The sequence below is a fragment of the Danio rerio genome, chromosome 5 (genome assembly GCF_052040795.2).
Source record: "Danio rerio strain M-AB ecotype USA chromosome 5, GRCz13ab, whole genome shotgun sequence".
Lineage (NCBI taxonomy): Eukaryota > Metazoa > Chordata > Actinopteri > Cypriniformes > Danionidae > Danio > Danio rerio.
This window is the reverse complement of record NC_141025.1, coordinates 11590674-11611203: the sequence shown is the minus strand read 5'-3', so window position 1 is coordinate 11611203 and position 20530 is coordinate 11590674. Positions and strand designations below refer to the sequence as shown.

General features: G+C 35.9%; 1 protein-coding gene and 1 long non-coding RNA gene across 11 annotated transcripts in view; one reads left to right on the top strand and one right to left on the bottom strand.

Annotated features, from left to right (window-relative positions):
* The window catches only part of rtn4r (reticulon 4 receptor), a 175770-nt gene extending 162735 nt beyond the window's left edge, over positions 1 to 13035 (top strand). The window contains 1 exon segment of the mRNA NM_203478.2: positions 11335 to 13035. Coding sequence (NP_982345.1) covers positions 11335 to 12752 — 1418 coding nt within the window. The 3' untranslated portion in view covers positions 12753 to 13035.
* The window catches only part of LOC137495558 (uncharacterized), a 386993-nt gene extending 368856 nt beyond the window's left edge, over positions 1 to 18137 (bottom strand). For 9 of the 10 annotated variants that reach the window (XR_015490865.1, XR_015490859.1, XR_015490864.1 and 6 more), the window contains exons 1-2: positions 17862 to 18137; positions 15640 to 15843 (exon numbers count right to left, since the gene is read on the bottom strand). This is a non-coding gene — a long non-coding RNA (uncharacterized LOC137495558). Of the gene's footprint in view, positions 1 to 15421; positions 15844 to 17861 lie in introns of those variants that run through there. The other variant, XR_015490857.1, reaches the window with a different exon arrangement.
* Between the last annotated feature and the right edge of the window lie 2393 nt (positions 18138 to 20530).

Genomic DNA, 20530 nt, shown 5'->3' with positions numbered 1-20530 from the left:
TTCAGCCTCCTTTTGATTTCCAAACACATAATTCAATTAGACAGCCAAGAAGTATCCTTGATTTGGCCTCTCTGTTTATCAATGGTTTATTCGCTCTCCCATGGTGTCTTTTATATCAGGAGGAGATGCTTTTCACACAAGTGGAGAGACAAGCAGCAATCAGTGGATTTTATGCAAAGCTGAAAGCAGCGCTCGGCTTGTCAGTTTTGCAAGAGGGTGGTCCACAGCATGTCGAGCGGTGGGCTGCTAATAAGCTCGTCATTGGAGAATGCACATCGGGTTCAGTGCAAAATGCGTAAAAGGTCGACTGCAGCACTGCCACTATTATTAGGGATTCTCTCGAGTTTCGAAAAACACCAGAGCTTCACTGTACTATATATATATATATATATATATATATATATATATATATATATATATATATATATATATATATATATATATATATATATATATATATATATATATATCTGTAAATCAGCAGCAGTTTTTTTTTTTGGATTTTGTGATTCTTTTTTTGTTTGTTTGTTGTTCATTTAAATTACATTATTGGAGCTTAATCTTTTCTCAAATTATTTTTGATGTTGAAAAGTTTATAAAAGGCAAGGTTATTATAAAATCATAAGTCCAAGGCACTCGAAAAGTAAGTGAAAAAATAAAAATAAAAAACATTATTTTTACGATCAGTGGGAAAAAGAGCAAGGACTTAATTGCAGTAAAAATAAAGATTGGATTTATTATTGATTCATTTAATTGTTTTCTTTTCAGCTTAGTCTCTTTATTGATCAGGGGTCGCCACAGCAGAATGAACCGCCAACTTATCCAGAATGTTATGCACAGCAGATGCCCTTCCAGCTCAATCCAATCACTGGGAAGCATCCACATACACTCATTTCCATAGATACACGACAGACAATATAGCCTACCCAATTCACCTGTAACACATGTCTTTGGACTTGTGGGGGAAACCCACATGAACACGAGAAGAACATGCAAACTCCACACAGAAATGCCAACTGACCCAGCAGAGGCTCGAACGAGAGACTTTCTTGCTGTCAGGGGATGGGGCTACTCACTCCACCACAGTGACACCTGGATTTTATTATATATAAAAATAAATCAACAGCAAAACAAACTACCCCAAGGAGGAAACTATTAACAAACAAACAAACAAAGAAACTTGACTAGGCTGGCATGAAAAAGACAGGACTGAAAACTCAAAACTGGAAACCCAAAACTGGAAACAATGATGTACGACAACAAACTGGCACAGAACATCAGACAAGAGGGAGCTATAAAGGAGAAATAATTGGCAAACAAACAGGTGAACATAATAAACTAATAATGGGTTAACAAGGAGGGTGGGATTAGACAACAGGGGAGCACAACACAAAGAAACAACGCAAGCCATGTGCTCATGTAAAACGGGACTAGAACACACAGCCAATGAGAAGACTCATTACCCACATTTTAATATGAAACACAACGCTAAAGCACATGACCAGGATGAGAGAGAACGCAAGACACGAGTACATGATACATAAAAAAACTTACCGTGCACTCACATGTGGCATGCATGTTTCCTATCCCAGCACAAAACCGAAACCGAACCCAACTAGAGACCGAAAACACTATGCCACAAACAAAACACACACCAAGATCAGCGTGTGCATCATGAGCACTTCCAGACCCCATGCGTCCACATGAAGCGGGAGCGTACGCGGCCAAAACGGCGTTCATACAAAAGATGGAAATAGACAAGAACAGGGATGACAAACTAGACAAGACAGGACTGGTGTCTGAACACTACCACCAAAACAAGAATAAACAAGTCCGAAGAGACAGAATCCTGACAGTATTAACATGGCTATACTTTAAAAACTGCTGTAGGTTGTTTTTAAAAAATGGCCATGTTAATAAAGGCTTTTTAAAATCTTTTCACTTACTTTTTCGATTGCCTTGGACATGACCTTGTTGTTTGTCTTTATAAATCCCTTATCCAAAAAGCACCGACACATGAACTACCCCTGAAGCACTTTTTGTTTGATTTTGGATTTATATCGATGGTTATTATAGTTTTCCATTTCAGATTCGTTTTTACTGGCAAATGAAATACTTTTAGTTTGCTTCATTAATGTTTTTGTTAGTTATAGTTGGCTTTATTCTGTGCACACATTTCTATACGGCATACTTGGTTTCAGGTTTAGTATTTCTAATTTAACAGAGGGCGTATAGTGTCGAACAGAGCGAGGTTTAATGTTTGGAGAGCTTCTTACTAATAAAATAATAGTTTGAACAGACATTGCAACCAAAGCCATTCAAATGCAATTTAAAAGGAATAAATGTTAAAATAATTAATAATTAAAACAAACTTATTAAAGATTCGTGTTAAACTATCATGTAAAAGGTCATGTATATAGAATCAGAATCAGAAAGAGCTTTATTGCCAGGTATGTTCACACATACGATTTCATGTTCTTGAGATGGATTGCCTGAGGGAAGAAACTGTTAAAAATAGTTAGGGCTTTTTGGCAAATGAAGAAAGAATGTTATTAGAACACGTAAAATTTTTATAGAAAATATATTTTCGTAAATAAACATGAGCTTGACTGATCTGTTTGTCTGTTTATACATTTTAAAAACAATTATTATTTTCGCTAACTTCACACACACATTCATATATATGATGTATGTATATGTATATACATACATGCATATACATATATATATATATATATATATATATATATATATATATATATATATATATATATATATATATATGTATATGTATGTATGTATGTATGTATGTATATATAAATATACACACACATACATACATACACACATATATATATATATATATATATATATATATATATATATATATATATATATATATATATATATATATATATATATATATATATATACACGTGTGTGTGTGTGTGTGTGTTTAATTTTCAGTTGAAGAAAGTGGTTTTTGACCAATAGTCTTAGTTTTTGTTTAGTAAAATAACTTTGATTTGTAATGACATAGTGTTTGTATTGTAGGTGTTTTTTTGTTGCAAAACATCTGGTTATATTATTTTTTTTTTATAATAAATATTATTATATATAATATTTGTTATAAAACACAATGTTCTGAACTACCCAATTATCCATTTATTTATTTATTTATTTATTTATTTATTTATTTATTATTTATTTATTTATTTATTTATTCATTCATTCTTTTTTTTTTAGGTTTTAATGCCATATCAGCAGCATTGGCTCTATTTGTTGCAAAAACATATACTAATAAATATACAATATATAACCATATAAATCAAATCAGATTCTTATAAAACATACATTGTAAAAAACAACAAAAAGTATACAAGAGGCAGCAACACTGAAAAGAGTCATATACAATCTTTTAGTTTGATTAAAGATAAATATTGTAACTGCTCCAGAAGGCACCTTTTCAAACACTTCACTTAAAAACATTCTCTAACATCATTTAAAAATACACATTTTATTAAATTATGTTTTATCGTCAAAATATTCTTACACAAGTCACAAATAGGTTTTTCTTCCCCTTTCAATAAATATGCGTGTTTAAGTCTTGAATGTCCGATTCTGCATTTTGTATGTACAACTTAATTGTCCATAAAAGTTAAACTGCAAAACTTCTCAGACTACAGATTTTCTTAATCAACTAATTGCCCATTTATCAAATACATTTACTTAGGCCTATTTAACTTTTTGTTAAATAGGATTGGATTATTATTGAATTGTTAAATGGAATTAGGTTGGCTAATTTATTTAAATTTGTACAATCAATTTGCAAATACAGGGGAAATCGTAAAATCCCTAAAATTTTCTAAATCAAAAGTCGACATAGCAGAGATCAATGTCACATAATGCAATTCACAACATCAACAAAAAAAATAAAAAATAAATAAATAAATAAAAAACACCAATGAATCAAAAACTACAAGAACTGTTAATTAGCAGATATTTGCACAGCTTCACACAAAACTAACAGCAGTATAGATCATGGGAGATGCAATGTGATAACCTTTTATAAAACAGGCTTGGGTTACTGTTGTTTGGATGGCACGACAGGATACTGGCATCCCCTTGACAGAAAAGGAGAAAAACAGAAATCTAAAAAGGCAAAGCGGGGCTCCTTACTGGGATTAGAGAAAGGAGAAGCACGAGCGGCATACTGATGGAAGACAAGGTAGAAAAAAAAAAAGCATTGAGTGCTCGTATGTAGTCCATGTCTGCCAAATGGCCTTTACAGTGAAGGGCGCCCGGCAATAAAGGACATGCCTATATGTGACTGTCCAAGGGACGAAACAATGCACCGAAATAATTGGAGGATGGTGTATGACATTTTGAGTAGCTTTACTCAGCACTAAACAGATGAAAGAGACAGAGGAAGCGCAAGGTTAGCACGGTCGGCTATGGATAAAAAAAAAGAAAAAAAAAAAGCATGCTTTGAAAGCGGGTCTCCGACGCGCATTGTGTGGGTGGGGAAAGTCCGCTAATGACTAGAAGATAAAACGGGAGGTCTGGTAGATTCATGAAGCCTAGCGTTTCAAAGCGCGGCAGTGGAATATTTTTATCGGCAGAGAGGGTGAACGAGAAAGCGCTGTGAAGCAGAAAGACGGAGCGGAAGGCTGACAGCTCACTGGTTGGAAGATGACAGGAGCAGGAAAGGGAGAGGGAGGGATATTTGAGGGAAAGTGTAACACAGGGATGCTGTCAAGCCTCAAGCAAGCTCCATTTAACAAGCTGCAAGATTGAGGGACGGAGGAGAATTCGGGGAGCCGGGCAGGAACATCTATGGGCTCTGCTGTGTCTTCTGCATGTGCACGTAAAAAACATCTCACATGGGACTGACTGGGTAAACAAGACTGCTGGAGAGAGATGGGGAATGGGTGGATAGATAGATAGATAGATAGATAGATAGATAGATAGATAGATAGATAGATAGATAGATAGATAGATAGATAGATAGATAGATAGATAGATAGATAGATAGATAAAACAATGGATGGATGGATGGACAAATAGACAGATGGATAGACTGAACAGTAGATGGATGGATGGATGGATGGATGGATGGATGGATGGATGGATGGATGGATGGATGGATGGATGGATGAACGGACGGACGGACAGACAGAACGATAGATGAAATAATAGATGGATGGATAGAACAATGGATGGATGGATGGATGGATGGATGGATGGATGGATGGATGGATGGATGGATGGATGGATGGATGGATGGATGGATGGATGGATGGATGGATGGATGGATGGATGGACAGACAGAACGATAGATGAAACAATAGATGGATGGATAGAACAATGGATGGATGGATGGATGGACGGACAGACAGAACGATGAATGAAACAATAGATGGATGGATGGATGGGTGGATAGACAGAACGATAGATGAAAAAATGGATGGATGGATGGATGGATGGATGGATGGATGGATGGATGGATGGATGGATGGATGGATGGATTAATTGACAGATTAAATATTAAGGTTTTGAGAAGTACAAAAATGACCAATTTTATCAACACCATGTTTATTATTTGACCAAAAAGTTTTGGAGATTTGCTTCCTAAACACTTATTTTAACCATCTATAGGTTTACTTTTAGCATAGAAATACCTTCTGATACTCATATCTTATCTGTTAATACAGGCTTTTTCTACCATTAGTGACTGCAGACAGACTTTACCATCTCCTCACATGTGTGAAAGTCAGGTTAGTCTCTGAAACAGAAGGAAAACTGAACTTTAGGTGGGCTCTACTATTTGTTTACATGTTTCTGCTTCATCATCGAATTTTTAAGAATTGTTTATTTCGTGTTAAAGCTAAACTTGTGTCAAGACAACCTGCTTATTTTAAGATCATTTTATAGCTGGTATACGGCAAATATATTTGCAAGGAACAGATAGCAGATTGATTGACAGCTACAATAACATGAATATCAATGGAATTACAGCAATGTATGACATAACTTGCTATAGCAACTTAGTTGTTGGTGGATGTTGAGCAAAACCAATGCAATCTTACAGCAATTTCATAACTTTTTGATTTAGTAGCTAATTTTGTATTCATTTGTACGATCTTAAGTTTCTCATTCCAAATGAGGGTCAGGGTTACGCATTTTTTAAATTGTACATTTTCATATGTATGCAATCGGATGAATTCATTTGCATTAGCTACTTTTCTGACAATATGTAAATTTGCATGGGACGATTAGCGTTTTCAAGGTATACCGCGGTTTGGAAAAGTAAAGGTTTTAAAACCACCAACATTTTCTGTAATACCGTTCCTAAGGTATGTGTAAGATGTTTTATTTACTTTCTTAAATCGTTTTTTAGGACAACAGTATCTCCAGAAGAAAGATGTCGTTTAAAATTGTAAATAAATCTGTGTTTTGAGATTGAAAACTAAGTTGAAACTAATGAAGACAGCAGGAGTTACTGATTCATTTGAATTATTCAGCCTGACATGTTTACTGCTCCTAAATATTATAAATATTTCAAAAAATAAAATATATTGTATTCAAAGAGGAAAAAGTTTTTGTTTTTAACCCAGACATTAAAAAGAATATATTTTAGAGTAGTAATCACATATTGTGATATCGTAAAACCGTAATATTTTTATCCAGGTTATCGTACCATCAGAATCTTATACCAGCCCATGCCTATATGTAAAATAGTTCTATTTCCAAGTGAAATCGGTCTGGCAAGACTCATTTCTGGATTTTAAAGGGAAGTTTTGCTTCGCATATATACATTCTCAGAAATAAAGGTACAGTAGCTGTCACTGGGCAGTACCTTTTCAAAAGGTATATATTTGTACCTTAAGGGTCCATATTGGTACCTCAAAGGTACTTTTTAGGTCCATGTGGGTACTGATATGCACCTTTTAAGGTACCATTGTGGACTCTTTGAGTACAAATATTTATCTTTTAAAAAAGGCACTTCTCCAGTGACAGCTTCTGTACCTTTATTTCTGAGAGTGTACATTTACTTTTAAATGTATGCATTCAGGAGCGATGCGGTGGCGCAGTAGGTAGTGCTGTCGCCTCACAGCAAGAGGGTCGCTGGTTCGAGCCTCAGCTGGGTCAGTTGGCGTTTCTGTGTGGAGTTTGCATGTTCTCCCTGCGTTCGCGTGGGTTTCTCCCTCAGTCCAAAGACATGCGGTATACAGTAGGTAAATTGGGTAGGCTAAATTTTCCATAGTGTATGAGTTTGTATGGATGTTTACCAGAGATGGGTTACAGCAGGAAGGACATTCGCTGCGTTAAACATATGCTGGATAAGTTGGTGGTTCATTCCGCTGTGGCGACCCCAGATTATTAAAGGGACTAAGCCCAAAAAAAAAATGAATAAATGAATGTATTCATTCAGCAGATACTTTTATCCAAAGCGTCTTACACCCCTAAAAACACAACCAGGGAGCATTTGGGAGTTCGGTGCCTTGCTCAAGTGAATCTACTCAGCTGTGGTATTGAGGTGGATATTTCCACCAAAAATCACTGCTGATAGCTTAACTCAAACCTGCAACCTTTGGATTACAAGTCCAACTCTTCATCTAACCATTATGCCACAATTGTCCCATATGACCTATCAGTTGTACCAATGCAATCTCATGGAAATTAGTAACTTTGAATATGAATTTGTACAATCCCTTTGTACATTTTAGTATAATTTGCTCATCCCCTTAATGAAGGTTGAGTTTAGGAGTGGGGTTTGGGTGAATACCTCCTTTTAAAAATCGTATGAGTTCATAAAAATTAGCCAAGACGCAAAATGGCTTCATTTCCTTGTGAGATGGAGCTAGATATACAGATGATTTATCTATTGACATCAATATAAAAACAGATAGCTAGCAGTTCATATTTTCAGATGTCTTGTGGAGCAGATGTTGCAGAGTGTTGACATTGTCCAGAGATGAATGTTTCCTTGCATCAATCTTTCAGTGATAGATATCTCATAGATGGATGCATTTTATCATCTAGGCTCTTATATAAAGGACGGCTTCAAGAGTGACTGAATAAAAAACATCCTTCTTATCCGTCTACCTCCCGTGGATAAACCCACTCTCAAAATGCATCTGTGCCACATCCACACACACCGGGTTTCAGATCAGAGATGAGAACAGGCCATCTTATCTGTAATGCTCCAGAATCACTTCAAGCATGTTCACACTCGCTACAGTCCCACGAGACTCAGTTCCAACATCCTAAGTCCTTCTTTTGGCCTCATCTCACCCGGCCAACGCATCCAACACCCACAGGACACTTATCTTCCTCTGGACACACTAAATCTCAACCCTTACACCATGCTGGAATGTGATTAGCCAGTGCTAATAGCAACGTGGAAGCTCATTTCGTTTAGGGCTTCCTCCTATGTTTTATTTATCGGTGCTTTTCTCACTTGCGTTGGCTGATGGATGGGAATGGGTCCCATGGCACAATGTTTTTTGGCCGGTAGCATTCACACATCCAGGCAGGTCATGCACTCACAGGCAGGCAGCCATTTTAGAGCTGTTAAAGTGAGAGTTCACCCAAAAATGAAAATACACTCAATATTTACTCACCCTTAAGTGGTTTCAAAGCTTCACGAGATTGTTTCTTCTGTTGAACATTAATAAAGATATTTTGGTGAAACCTGTAACCATCAACTAATCTTGAAAATGGTTACAGGTTTCCAGCTTTCTTCAAAATATCTTCGTTTGTGCTAAAACAGGTTTAGAACAAGTGAAAAGTGAGTTAAATGATCACCAAATTTTCAGTTTTGTGTGAACTAGAGTTGGGTTGATAGACGATGCCATCTTCCATCGCCAATGGCCGATAGACATCACAATGCCGAGCCGGCATCGTGATCCTCCACCCCGTTGCAGAAGCACCCCGATCACGAAAAATACCCACTTACACTCTCAGAAATAAAGGTACATAATTTTGTACCATAAAGAGGGACATTAGTACCTTTAGGGTAAACTTTTGTACCTTTAAGGTTTACTTTTGTACTTTTACACTACTGTGAGGTACACATTTGTGCTTTTTAGGTATTAATATGTACCTTTAAAGGGGAAATGAAGCACTCAGTCAAGTTTACCTTATGTTGTACTTTGAATTTCACTTTAATGAAAATATTTACATTTACATTTACATTTAGTCATTTAGCAGACGCTTTTATCCAAAACAACTTACAAATGAAGACAAGGAAGCAATTTACACAACCAAGAGCAACAATGAATAAGTGCTATAGGCAAGTTTCAGGTCTGTAAAGTCTAAGAAGGGAAGTATTAGTAGTATTAGTTTTTTTTTTTGGGGTACAGTTAGTGTGATATTCAGAGAGGCAATTGCAGATTAGGAAGTGAAATGGAGACTAAATAGTTGAGTTTTTAGTCGTTTCTTGAAAATAGCGAGTGACTCCGCTGTTCTGATGCAGTTAGGGAGTTCATTCCACCAACTGGGCAGATTGAGCGTGAGCGTTCGCGAAAGTGATTTCTTCCCTCTTTGGGATGGAACCACGAGGCGACGTTCATTCACAGAACGCAAGTTTCTGGAGGGCACATAGATCTGCAGAAGTGAGAGCAGATAAGGAGGAGCAAGGCCAGAAGTCACTTTGTAGGCAAACATCAGAGCTTTGAATTTGATGCGAGCAGCAACTGGCAGCCAGTGCAAACGGACTAGCAGCGGAGTGACATGTGCTCGTTTAGGTTCATTGAAGACCACTCGTGCTGCTGCATTCTGGAGCAGTTGAAGAGGCTTGATAGAGTTAGCTGGAAGCCCAGCTAGTAGAGTTGCAGTAATCCAGTTTGGAGAGAACAAGAGCTTGAACAAGGAGTTAAGAAGCATGTTCAGATAAGAAGGGTCGGATCTCTCTGATGTTATAGAGTGCGAATCTGCACGATCGAGCAGTTCTAGAAATGTGGTCAGAGAAGTTTAGTTGGACATCAATCGTTACTCCACGGCTTTTTACCATTTTGGATGCAGTAATGGTTGCCCCATCCATCTGGATTGAAAAGTTATGGTGTAGAGTCGAGTTGGCAGAAACTACAAGCATTTCCGTTTTTGCGAGGTTCAGCTGAAGATGATGATCTTTCATCCAGTGTGAAATATCTAACAGGCAGGCTGAGATGCGAGCTAACAACTTTAAAATATATTAAACAAGCTCGATTAATGTAACCATTTGGAAAAAAGCGGTATCTTTTACAATAGATATTAGATCTATGGGGCCACCATCTTGGAATGTCGCTGTGTCTGACGTCACAGGGTTGGTTCTGTTTTCTCAGCAGAATAGATACAATAGAATTAAAGGAGACTGTAAAGCCTAATTTAACCCAATGCGTGAAGTTGTGGGCATGGAGCTGCTGCAAATATAAGCATTAGATGTGTGTCTAATATAAAAGTATATACATTTATTGTATTTTTTCCCCTTTTAATTACTCATCATTTTATGTGCTTTTATGCACTCTCTGTAACACTGTCTTACTGCCTGTCTGTGAGTGTAATGAACTGAACAGAGACTGGACAGCCTAATTTAACCCAATGCATAAAGTTGTGGATGGCATCACAGAGCTGGTGCAAATAGAACAAATACAAGCATTTAAGTGTCTTCAGTTATGTATTTTTCTTTTGATAAACCTTTTATTTGATTCGCTTTGGTCCACTCTCTCACACTGCTCCAGCGCTGCCTGATGAGGGGGATTTACATTCAGACTAATGTAATGATTAAAATGATACATGACTTCACGCTTTACTGAGTCAGGCCTACGTGGATTTTGTCAAGACATATTCTCTTATCAAGTCAATCAACTCGATCTCTCAACATGTATGAAGGACATAAACACCTGCCGTAAGAAACACTGCGTAGACCTTAGTTTAGTAGATCATAGGTTTATAGTGAATATTGGGACTTAAAATGTTACCATTTATTATTGTTATTATTAATTCTGAAAGCTCTGTAAATGTGTGAATACTGAAATACATTTTTTATGACCTTCAAAAAAAAAACATTAAAAGAAATAAAAAAAATTTTAGCATCTGTTCACCGTCCCCTTTGGTCCCCTTTCAATGCATTCTTCCAGGAAACAAAGGCTTTAAGATACTGCACATGCTGTATGGTGTTATATGATTACATTTAAACATTTCTGTTCTCTTTTTTTATTTTGCTTGTAAAAAATGGTTCACCAGATGAAAAGATTCAACAGCAAACATGCAATGATGTCTCTTGCCAAATGATGTAGCTGCCATGTTGACCTTAATCTGACCAGTGACCTTTCTGTCTCTCCTCAACAGGTGGCCGACTCCTCTGCCTGGTGTTCTGGCTTAACCTGGTGCCGGTGATAAACAGCTGCCCAGCGAAGTGCGTGTGCTACAGCGAGCCGAAGGCAACAGTGGCTTGTCAACAGCAGGGTCTGTTCTCCATTCCCACCGAGATCCCCGTTCGCAGCCAGCGAATATTCCTCCAGAGCAACAAACTGACAGTGGTCAGATCCACCAGCTTTAGTTCTGTGCACAACCTTACAGTCTTGTGGATGTACTCCAATAACATCAGCCATATTGAGGCGGGTGCATTTTATGGGCTGGAGAGACTGGAAGAATTAGACATTGGAGACAACAGCAACCTTCGAATCATAAGCCCTACTGCGTTTCGTGGTCTGACCAAGCTGCATACCCTTCACCTGCACAGATGCGGACTGTCCGAGCTCCCGGTGGGAGTTTTCCGAGGACTCTTTTCACTTCAGTATCTGTACCTGCAGGATAACAACCTACTGGCCCTGCATGAAGACACTTTCCTGGACCTGGCCAACCTCACCTACCTGTTCTTACACAACAACAAGATCAAGGTGGTGACTGATCACATGCTGCGGGGACTTGTCAACCTTGACCGTTTGCTCCTGCATCAAAACCGAATTGTACATGTGCAACAACGGGCTTTCAATGACCTGAGCAAGCTGACCACCTTGTTTCTGTTTTTCAACAACCTCACCATGTTGACCGGAGAGTCCATGAACCCTCTGGTGTCTCTTCAATACTTGAGGCTCAATGGAAACCAATGGATTTGTGACTGTCGAGCCAGGCCACTGTGGGACTGGTTCAAACGCTTCAAAGGATCGAGTTCTGATTTGGAATGCCACCTTCCAGCGTCTCTAAATGGGAAGGATTTAAAACGACTCAAAAGCGATGATTTGGAAGGTTGCGTCGATTCGCCATCACAGGTTCAAACTAGTATCTTCAACAGCAAGGTGCATTCTGGAAAGTTCCTCTCGCTTGATGATCCTCTGGTGGAAAGCATTCCAAGATGCTGTCTGTCAGATAACGACAAATCCTCCATCATCTCAAGCAAGTCCATCCCAGATCCTTCATCCTACAACAGCCGGCAGATCACCAACAATCCCTTGAAGGAAAAGGAGAACATCTCGAAGACCAAGTTTCGGGAGATCGAGAGAACGAAAAACGAGACTCGCAACAAGCAGAGTCTCAACGACGGTCCTTTGGGAACCATGTCCAACAACCTGGACCAGAGCTTAGACAGAATCGACCCAGAGCTGCTTGGCAATCTGGAACCTTCCACAGCACCGACTAAGAAGAAAAAAAAGTGCTCCAAAAAGCCCAAATCAGACCAGAATTGTCTAAAGGGTCACGGCTCCACCATTCAAGTATTGGCCGTTATCTTTCTCCCCTTGTTCTGGTTGTCTTTGGCTTTGTCCTAGTTCATACTCTCAACCTTCAGTTTGCTCTTGACAATGACACAAATTACCTGCAGTAGCCTACACGGACAGGCAAAAGTCGGTGAAAAGAGGGTTACGATGTCGACCCGCATGGTTGAGAATACATAAGTTGCAATGCTACAGACGCATTAAAAGAAATGGATGCCTTTACAGAATACATGAGATCTAATGTATATAAAACTTGGTGCCCAAATGTTTGTTCTATGTACTTTTAATGTGCTGTGTTTAAGCAACACTGCGAAGAGCTCCCTATTCCCACATCACCTTTAAAAAAAATAAAGAAAAAAAGAAGCCGATCAGAAAGTGACTATTGTAGACGAACCACCAAATGAAGGAGAAAAAACAAAACAATCCTTAAACCATGACTAAATCATAGCGCGGAAGCACCCAGGAATGTTGTTGATTTGAAACAGAAGGGGTTGACATGATTATATTTTTGTTCCTGAGATTTCTTTTGTTTTCTTTAAAAAGTGATACATTTGTTCAATGCTGTTTTTTATGTTTATAAGTATTTCAGTAAAGACAAATGTTTAACTCTCCCCAAATATGTGATATGTTATGTTTGCGTCATGACACACTGCGGGTGGCATCTTGGGAAGGAATGCTGTCTATTTGTTCACTGAAATTGCGATGGAATCATAGATATGCATTTTATTTTGCTGGTGTACAAGCATAAATATATGACAAATAAAATATCTCATTTTTTACAGATGGCTTCTCATGTGACTGAAGAACATTATAGAATAAAACATAGGTATTTATATATAACGGTAATTGTCCTTAAGTGCTCGATGAAGATACTTTTATTTAAATGAAACCCAAAGGAAATGAATGTCTATTTAATGTGTGTTCCATTAGGATTATGAAACCTCAAAGGCACATATTGCTGCTCATTAATGAACTTTAACATAGCCAATAATGACTCATCCATGTGTGAAACAGAAATTCACAACATGGAGCGTGCCAAAACTAGGCATCTTTCATAACACAAACTAATGAATGTGACACTGATTGAATTTGTGAATAGTCCTCAGTCCTCTTTTAAATTGGCACTCCGTGCTAAGCACATTAAACAATATTATGACATTCAGGAAGCATTTGTGTGTGGTGTGATGAAATATGAGAAATTACAATATAATGATACATCCTTAGGTTATGTTGCATCATGTCGACATTTACAACACATACTATAATTATACTGTAAACTGCAGCAATATACATATCTATTTAGTCAGTTCTTAAGCAGATTTTTGTAATATGTAAAAATGTAAAAAAAAAATTGAATTAATATTCTTAATAATAATAATAATAATTATTATTATTATTACTATTATTATTATTATTATTATTATTATTATTATTATTATTATTATTAATAATAATTATTATTTTCTTTATTTAGCCAGGAGATCACATTGAGACAGTACTGTCTATTCTTCCAGTGAGACCTGCTCAAGACAGCAGGCAGCACATAAAGTTTCACATAAAATCCACAAAAAACAATACCACAAAATTACAAAAATCACCATTTCTGAAAAGCTCAGATTATTAAAAACAATTACATGTATCCTTTAAGACGATGTACAGGAGGTGCTTAAAAGTACTCAGAGTCAGAAGTGTGTCAAGATTATTTATAAAATTTCCCATTAATTGTATTTTATTTACGTCTACCCCTACCCTAAACCCAAACGTCACAGTAATGTAAAAACAGATTGGATTACATTTCCCATTAGTTGTATTTTACTAATGTCCAAGGGCGCAACTGCACATTTACTGAGGGGTACGCAGGTTCAAGTTTTGCGCCCCAGGCAATAATATCCAGCTGCAACGGATCAAATGGTCAACGGAGGGGGACGGGTTTTATAATTTTTTTATGTGATAAAATACAATATAATACCATATAAAATTACAAATATTTTTTTAACAAAAATATTTATTTATTTTTATTATTTGAAACTTTTAATAAAGATAATTTCAAAAATAGTTCTGCCACAATGGCGCTACCCCATGTGTGGCACCCCTATGCACTGCATATACTGCATACCCCCTTTTTGCTCCCCTGTTAACGTCTACCCCTTCCGCAACCCTAACCACAAACCCAACCATCACAATAATGTAAAAACAGATCTGGATCTAGAGTCTTCTCTACTAGTATAGCTGATTTACCATGTGGATGGATGATAACAGCCCCTACTGGCCCATATCTATCAGCTGATAACCACTGATAATGTCCATTTAATCAAGTGATAACATTCGAAGTGGAGGTATAATTAACTATTGCAAACTTTTGTACTTGTACAATAAAGTATCACCAATAGATCCTTTATTGTCATCTAATTTTCAGTCAACAGTTTTCAATGAGTAGGGTCAGAAAGAATCTGCAGACATTTTTCGCATATTTCTGCAAAAAAAAATCTGCAGATTTATGCGGAATGATTTTGGGAGTATCATAACTAAAAACTTAATAAATGAAATAAAAAAATATTTTTTTTTTACTTTTATTTAATATATGCAACGCAAATGCGATTAGATCCACTTGATTGTTAAACAAAGCAAGTCTCGTAAATAATATCACTACTAAAAGACAGAGTATTCTACTTTACAAACTGTATTGTAGATAAATCATATGCATTTTTTTCATATTAGTCAATAATATTAACGAAATTAATAAAAAAAAACTGAATAAAGATAAATTCAAACACATTTACACAAGTAAATAAATAGACTCAATGATGGGCTAAAATCAGTTAAACGAGTTATGTACATTCTTAACCTGAATATGGGTTACAATGCATGTTGGCTGTATTGAAAGATCTAAAATAGAGCCTTGCATAATTTATTCCCAATTTAGACCAAAAAAAAGGCCAACCTTAACTCCGTGGTGCACACTGAAAAGCGCTCAAGTAAGGGTCATAGACGATCACGCCGTAGGAACCCATGTTCTGTCCTCTCCTTTAAACAGATGGCGATGCGTGCTGGGATTGTTTGCGGATGATGACCCATTGCTTTGTCAAATCTGGCCGGTGGCCAAGTCCTCGTCCGCGGCCTTCATCTAGTCGTGTGCTGCAGGATTCTGGCAGAAGAGAAACGGGCACACTTGAATGGAGAGAGATTTGGCCAGCAGTCGTATGTTATCCTAAACACACTCCTGTCAGCTCGCTTACACCCCGTCTACATTGCTAGAGTCACAGTAAAATGACAACATTTACACTATCATGAATGAATCTGTGTGCAACAAGAAAAAAACGAGTGAGTGTATGAGTGTTGTTGTGTATTGCACACTTCTTTTGATGTAGAATAAACATGAATAGGATTTAGGCCATTTTATTTAAAGCGTTTTAGAGGCCTATGAACATATTATATTATACACTATAGTATATTCACTTATATAAGTTTAGAAAGGCATATGTTTTTAATAAAGTACACTAAAGAATTACAGAATTGTAATAAATATAAAATTAGATAAGAATGGGTGATTTTAGCATACTTTTATGTAATTAATACTATACTGCATTATGTATTATATTTATTGTGTGTGTGTGTGTGTGTGTACTATTTCTTTTCTTTGGGTTTAAAAAAAAGACTTGAAATAAGTAAAAAAAAAAAAAAAAAAAAAAACTATTTCTATTACTTTTATGCTATGCAGGAGCCATGTGCACCCACGGACAGGTTATACCCGCTCTCTCTCTCTCTCTCTCTCTCTCTCTCTCTCTCTCTCTCTCTCTCTCTCTCTCTCTCTCTCTCTCTAGTTAAAAGCAAACTTGAATGCCAAAGCATTTTAGATGTATATAAAATAGCCTATGTAATATAGCCTAATGATATCATCAAATAAAATAATCAGCAAATGAGAAATAAATGACAGACAAAAGAACAAAAACAGACAATATCTCTAAAAATGATCTTAATTACAAGATTAAAAACTGTAGATTATTTAAATAAGATAAATGATTAACCACTAATGGTGTACATATATTTTGCAGCCAGTTTAGACCAGTCATTTCGTCCTTTATGTGTATAAAGTTTTTCTGAGTCGTAATTATTTAATGTTTCTCTCGTGACTGCGGGCGCAGTCAGCTGCGAAGCCAAGCGAAAGTAGGCTTAAGTAAAAAGGCAAGGCAAAAAGGCATATGATTAATGAACGACAGCTTTAGAAAGCAAAAGTTGTATCCCAGACATTTTAGGAGATTTAGAGACTCGGACAGATGATTTTTTTTTAAATGCCAAAAAGGCAAGTCTCTGTGGGTCAATGCACACACACACACATATATATATATATATATATATATATATATATATATATATATATATATATATATATATATATATATATATATATATATGTGTGTGTGTGTGTGTGTGTGTGTGTGTGTGTGTGTGTATGCTGGGCAATGAAAATTTGTTTTTAAATAGTTGCACAAAAAACAATAATGATTTTAAAAGACATTTATCAAGTACTTTTATTTTAAAAATACTGAGTGTATAAACAACAAAACAACATACTCCCATAACATTTCAGAAGTTAAAATGTTTAAACTTAAATGGTGTAATCGAATTGAATTTACAACCAAAGATATTTGCAGCGGCCTACAACCTAATTTTTAATAGAAATTAAGCTATGCTCAGATTTCAGAAAACCATAACAGTATAACAGGACAGCTGCAAGCAACATCAAGTTAGCATTCAAAAATATATTTTGTAACAGGTAAAAAAATAAATTAAGTTCCTTTATTCATCAAAACTAAAAATTCATTCAAAGTTTCATTTTAGCAAGAAACAACATAAACAATCTATTCTATAGCAACTGTCACTGTTAAGAGTAAGGTAAAATATTTGCAGGTTTTACTGTGCAGAGGACTTTAATCTGTTAAGTAGCCTAAATGTCTGTTACTGAATTTCCCTTTGGATAATGTTAGCCATAAAAAAAATAAAATATTTCAAAATAAAAATAAAACACAAAGACAAAATCTGTATTAATCAACTTCCCCAACTCAGCATTTACTAATTCCTTTCCACCAAGCAAGTTGCTAAAACACACTAGATTCTTTATCGTCTAAAAACGTCAATCAACTCTTCAAAGTAGTCTGCCGTTACCCTGTTCACTGTGTGTTTGCTTGGGTGCGTGATTTGATGTCATCAACGGTGTGTAGGCCATTCACGTGATCCTCTAAGTTACTTCGGTGATACATAAACTCTTCTTTGCAGTAGCAATACGTAAGCTTTGGGTGTGATAACTTCACCGTTCACTGAAAACGTCCGTGTGAGAGTTCGCTGCTTTATGCCACATTATTATTATCTGGACAGCCGTATGGTTGAGCAGCGACGCCAGTCTAAGGCCCGCCCCAAATGCTCTCATTGGTTGAGAAGAGTGATTGATGCCTTTCCCAAGCCAATCCTAATCATCCTCCCAGCCTCTTGTGACCTGTGGCTACCCGCTGAACAACAGTTTTAAAATAAAAATAATTGTCGGCATTAATTAATTAATCATATTTTTCTGTAAGATGACCATCAAAAGACCATTTTGAAGGACGTAAACAATAACAATGGCCCTAATTGTATTTCCTATTTTACATTTTTAGTTTTCAATTAAATGGCATAAACTAATCAATATTTGTGAGCAAATCAAGTTAAAGGCAGATTGTTCTTGATCAATATATTCAGCATTGAACTTCACTGTGTTATAGATGTGATTGTTTATGTTTTTATAGCATTAAGTTGTCATTTAAAGTAATTGATATATATATATATATATATATATATATATATATATATATATATATATATATATATATATATATATATATATATATATATATATATATATATATATATATATTTAAATATATACTATTGGTACTACTATGGCATATACTATTGGTATACTATTGGTATATTTACCTTCAGCCCACGGCTATCAATGTTTGTTTTTTTAGGTCTTCATATGAAAAATTTTGGGCACCCCTGGTCTATACATTGCATAGTCAGCACTGAAGCCAAATCTATAGCTAATCTAACAAAATAACTTACAATAATTGTCAGAAAAAAAGTATTTTTTTTTATGTTAGGGATTAAAAGCAAATATTCATTCATTCTTTCATTCATTCATTCACTTTTTGGCTTAGTCCCTTTATTAATCTGGGGTCGCCACAGCAGAATGAACTGCCAACTTATCCAGCTTATTTTTTCCCATCACTGGGAAACATACATACACACATTCACACACACTCATACAATATGGTCAATTTTAGCATATCCAATTCACCTGTACCACCGGTCTTTGAACTGGAAACCGGACCACCCAGAGGAGCATGCGAACACGGGGAGAACATGCAAACTCCACACAGAAATGCCAACTGACCTAGCCGAGGCTCGAACCAGCAACCTTCTTGCTGTGAGGCGAACGTACTACCCAGTCCGCCACCGCATCGCCCCCAAGCAAATTTGCAAAAAATTTTAAAAAGAGGAAAAATGCAAAAAAATAAATATATATATATATATATATATATATATATATATATATATATATATATATATATATATATATATATATATATATAAATATATATATAGATTTTTTTTTTTTTTTGATTTTGTAGTTTGTATTTTGCAACATTCAGCTCGTTTAAATATATCTACTTCTAAAAGTGTTCAGTGACTAAAATTTTATTTAATAAATAATAAATCTGTTTTTTTTTTCAATGCACCAAAACATATAATATATATTCACTGAGAAATAGATAAAAATAAAATAAAATGCTCAAACTACTCATTTATACTGAGCACTGTATGTACATGTAAATCATATTGTAGTATAAAGACTATAGACTACACAAGACATGTAGTCGTATGGTTTTGAATGGGGAAAAGTGTAACGTCAATATTGGGAATGAAGCCACGCCTTCTAGTACAGGAACCAATTATTGATCGCTATAAACTGATGATTCTCCAGTGGAGGTGCTCAGTTCAGACATGAATTTGTGTAGATTTTGTGTGACTGTTTAGAAATGAAAATAAAGAGACAGCTGTTGTTTAATTTTATTGGTGATCACAAATATGAAATTTAATTGTAAGCTTGGCAAGCAATTTTGGAGAATTTGATGTTTCCCCATTCAAACAGAATGCCCGAGGATACTGCCTGAGAGACGTTTTAAAGATGGCCGCCTAGTGAAATGACTTGCCTTAAAGGGACTTTGATAAAAGACATTCACAATAGTTGATGCTTCAAAAAAGTTCACACTTTTTTTTATGCAAAATTAATTTTTACAGCCAGTTATTATTTTCGCCGATTAAGAAACTTGAACAGGCCTAGGCTACTATAGTAAAGAAAATCTGCTCTAAATGTAAAACTAAATAAATTGCTAAATATTCTCAACACATGAAAGTGTAAAGCATGTAGCCCAAAACAAAGATGAAAAGTTGCGTATCATATTCAACACACTGTGTACTATGTAATTTTGCTCACATTTATTATTGAATTCAGAAGATGTCATTTTGTTGTTGTGCCGTCAGCCAATCATTGCATTGCTGATCACAGATTTGATAGATCTGTCCTTCACAACACACACAGCGATCTAAGATCAGTTCTACCACACATTTTAATCTGATTTGCAAACTTGTTTTTAAAACTAAACTAGCCAGAGATTAGTTATCAAGGTTAAAAGATCCAGGATCAGCCAAACCATAGATCATTTCAGCGAGGTACGAAGAACAGACCCCAGGTCTTGAAAATGCTTATGTTTAGATTTAGTCACATTTTTGATACA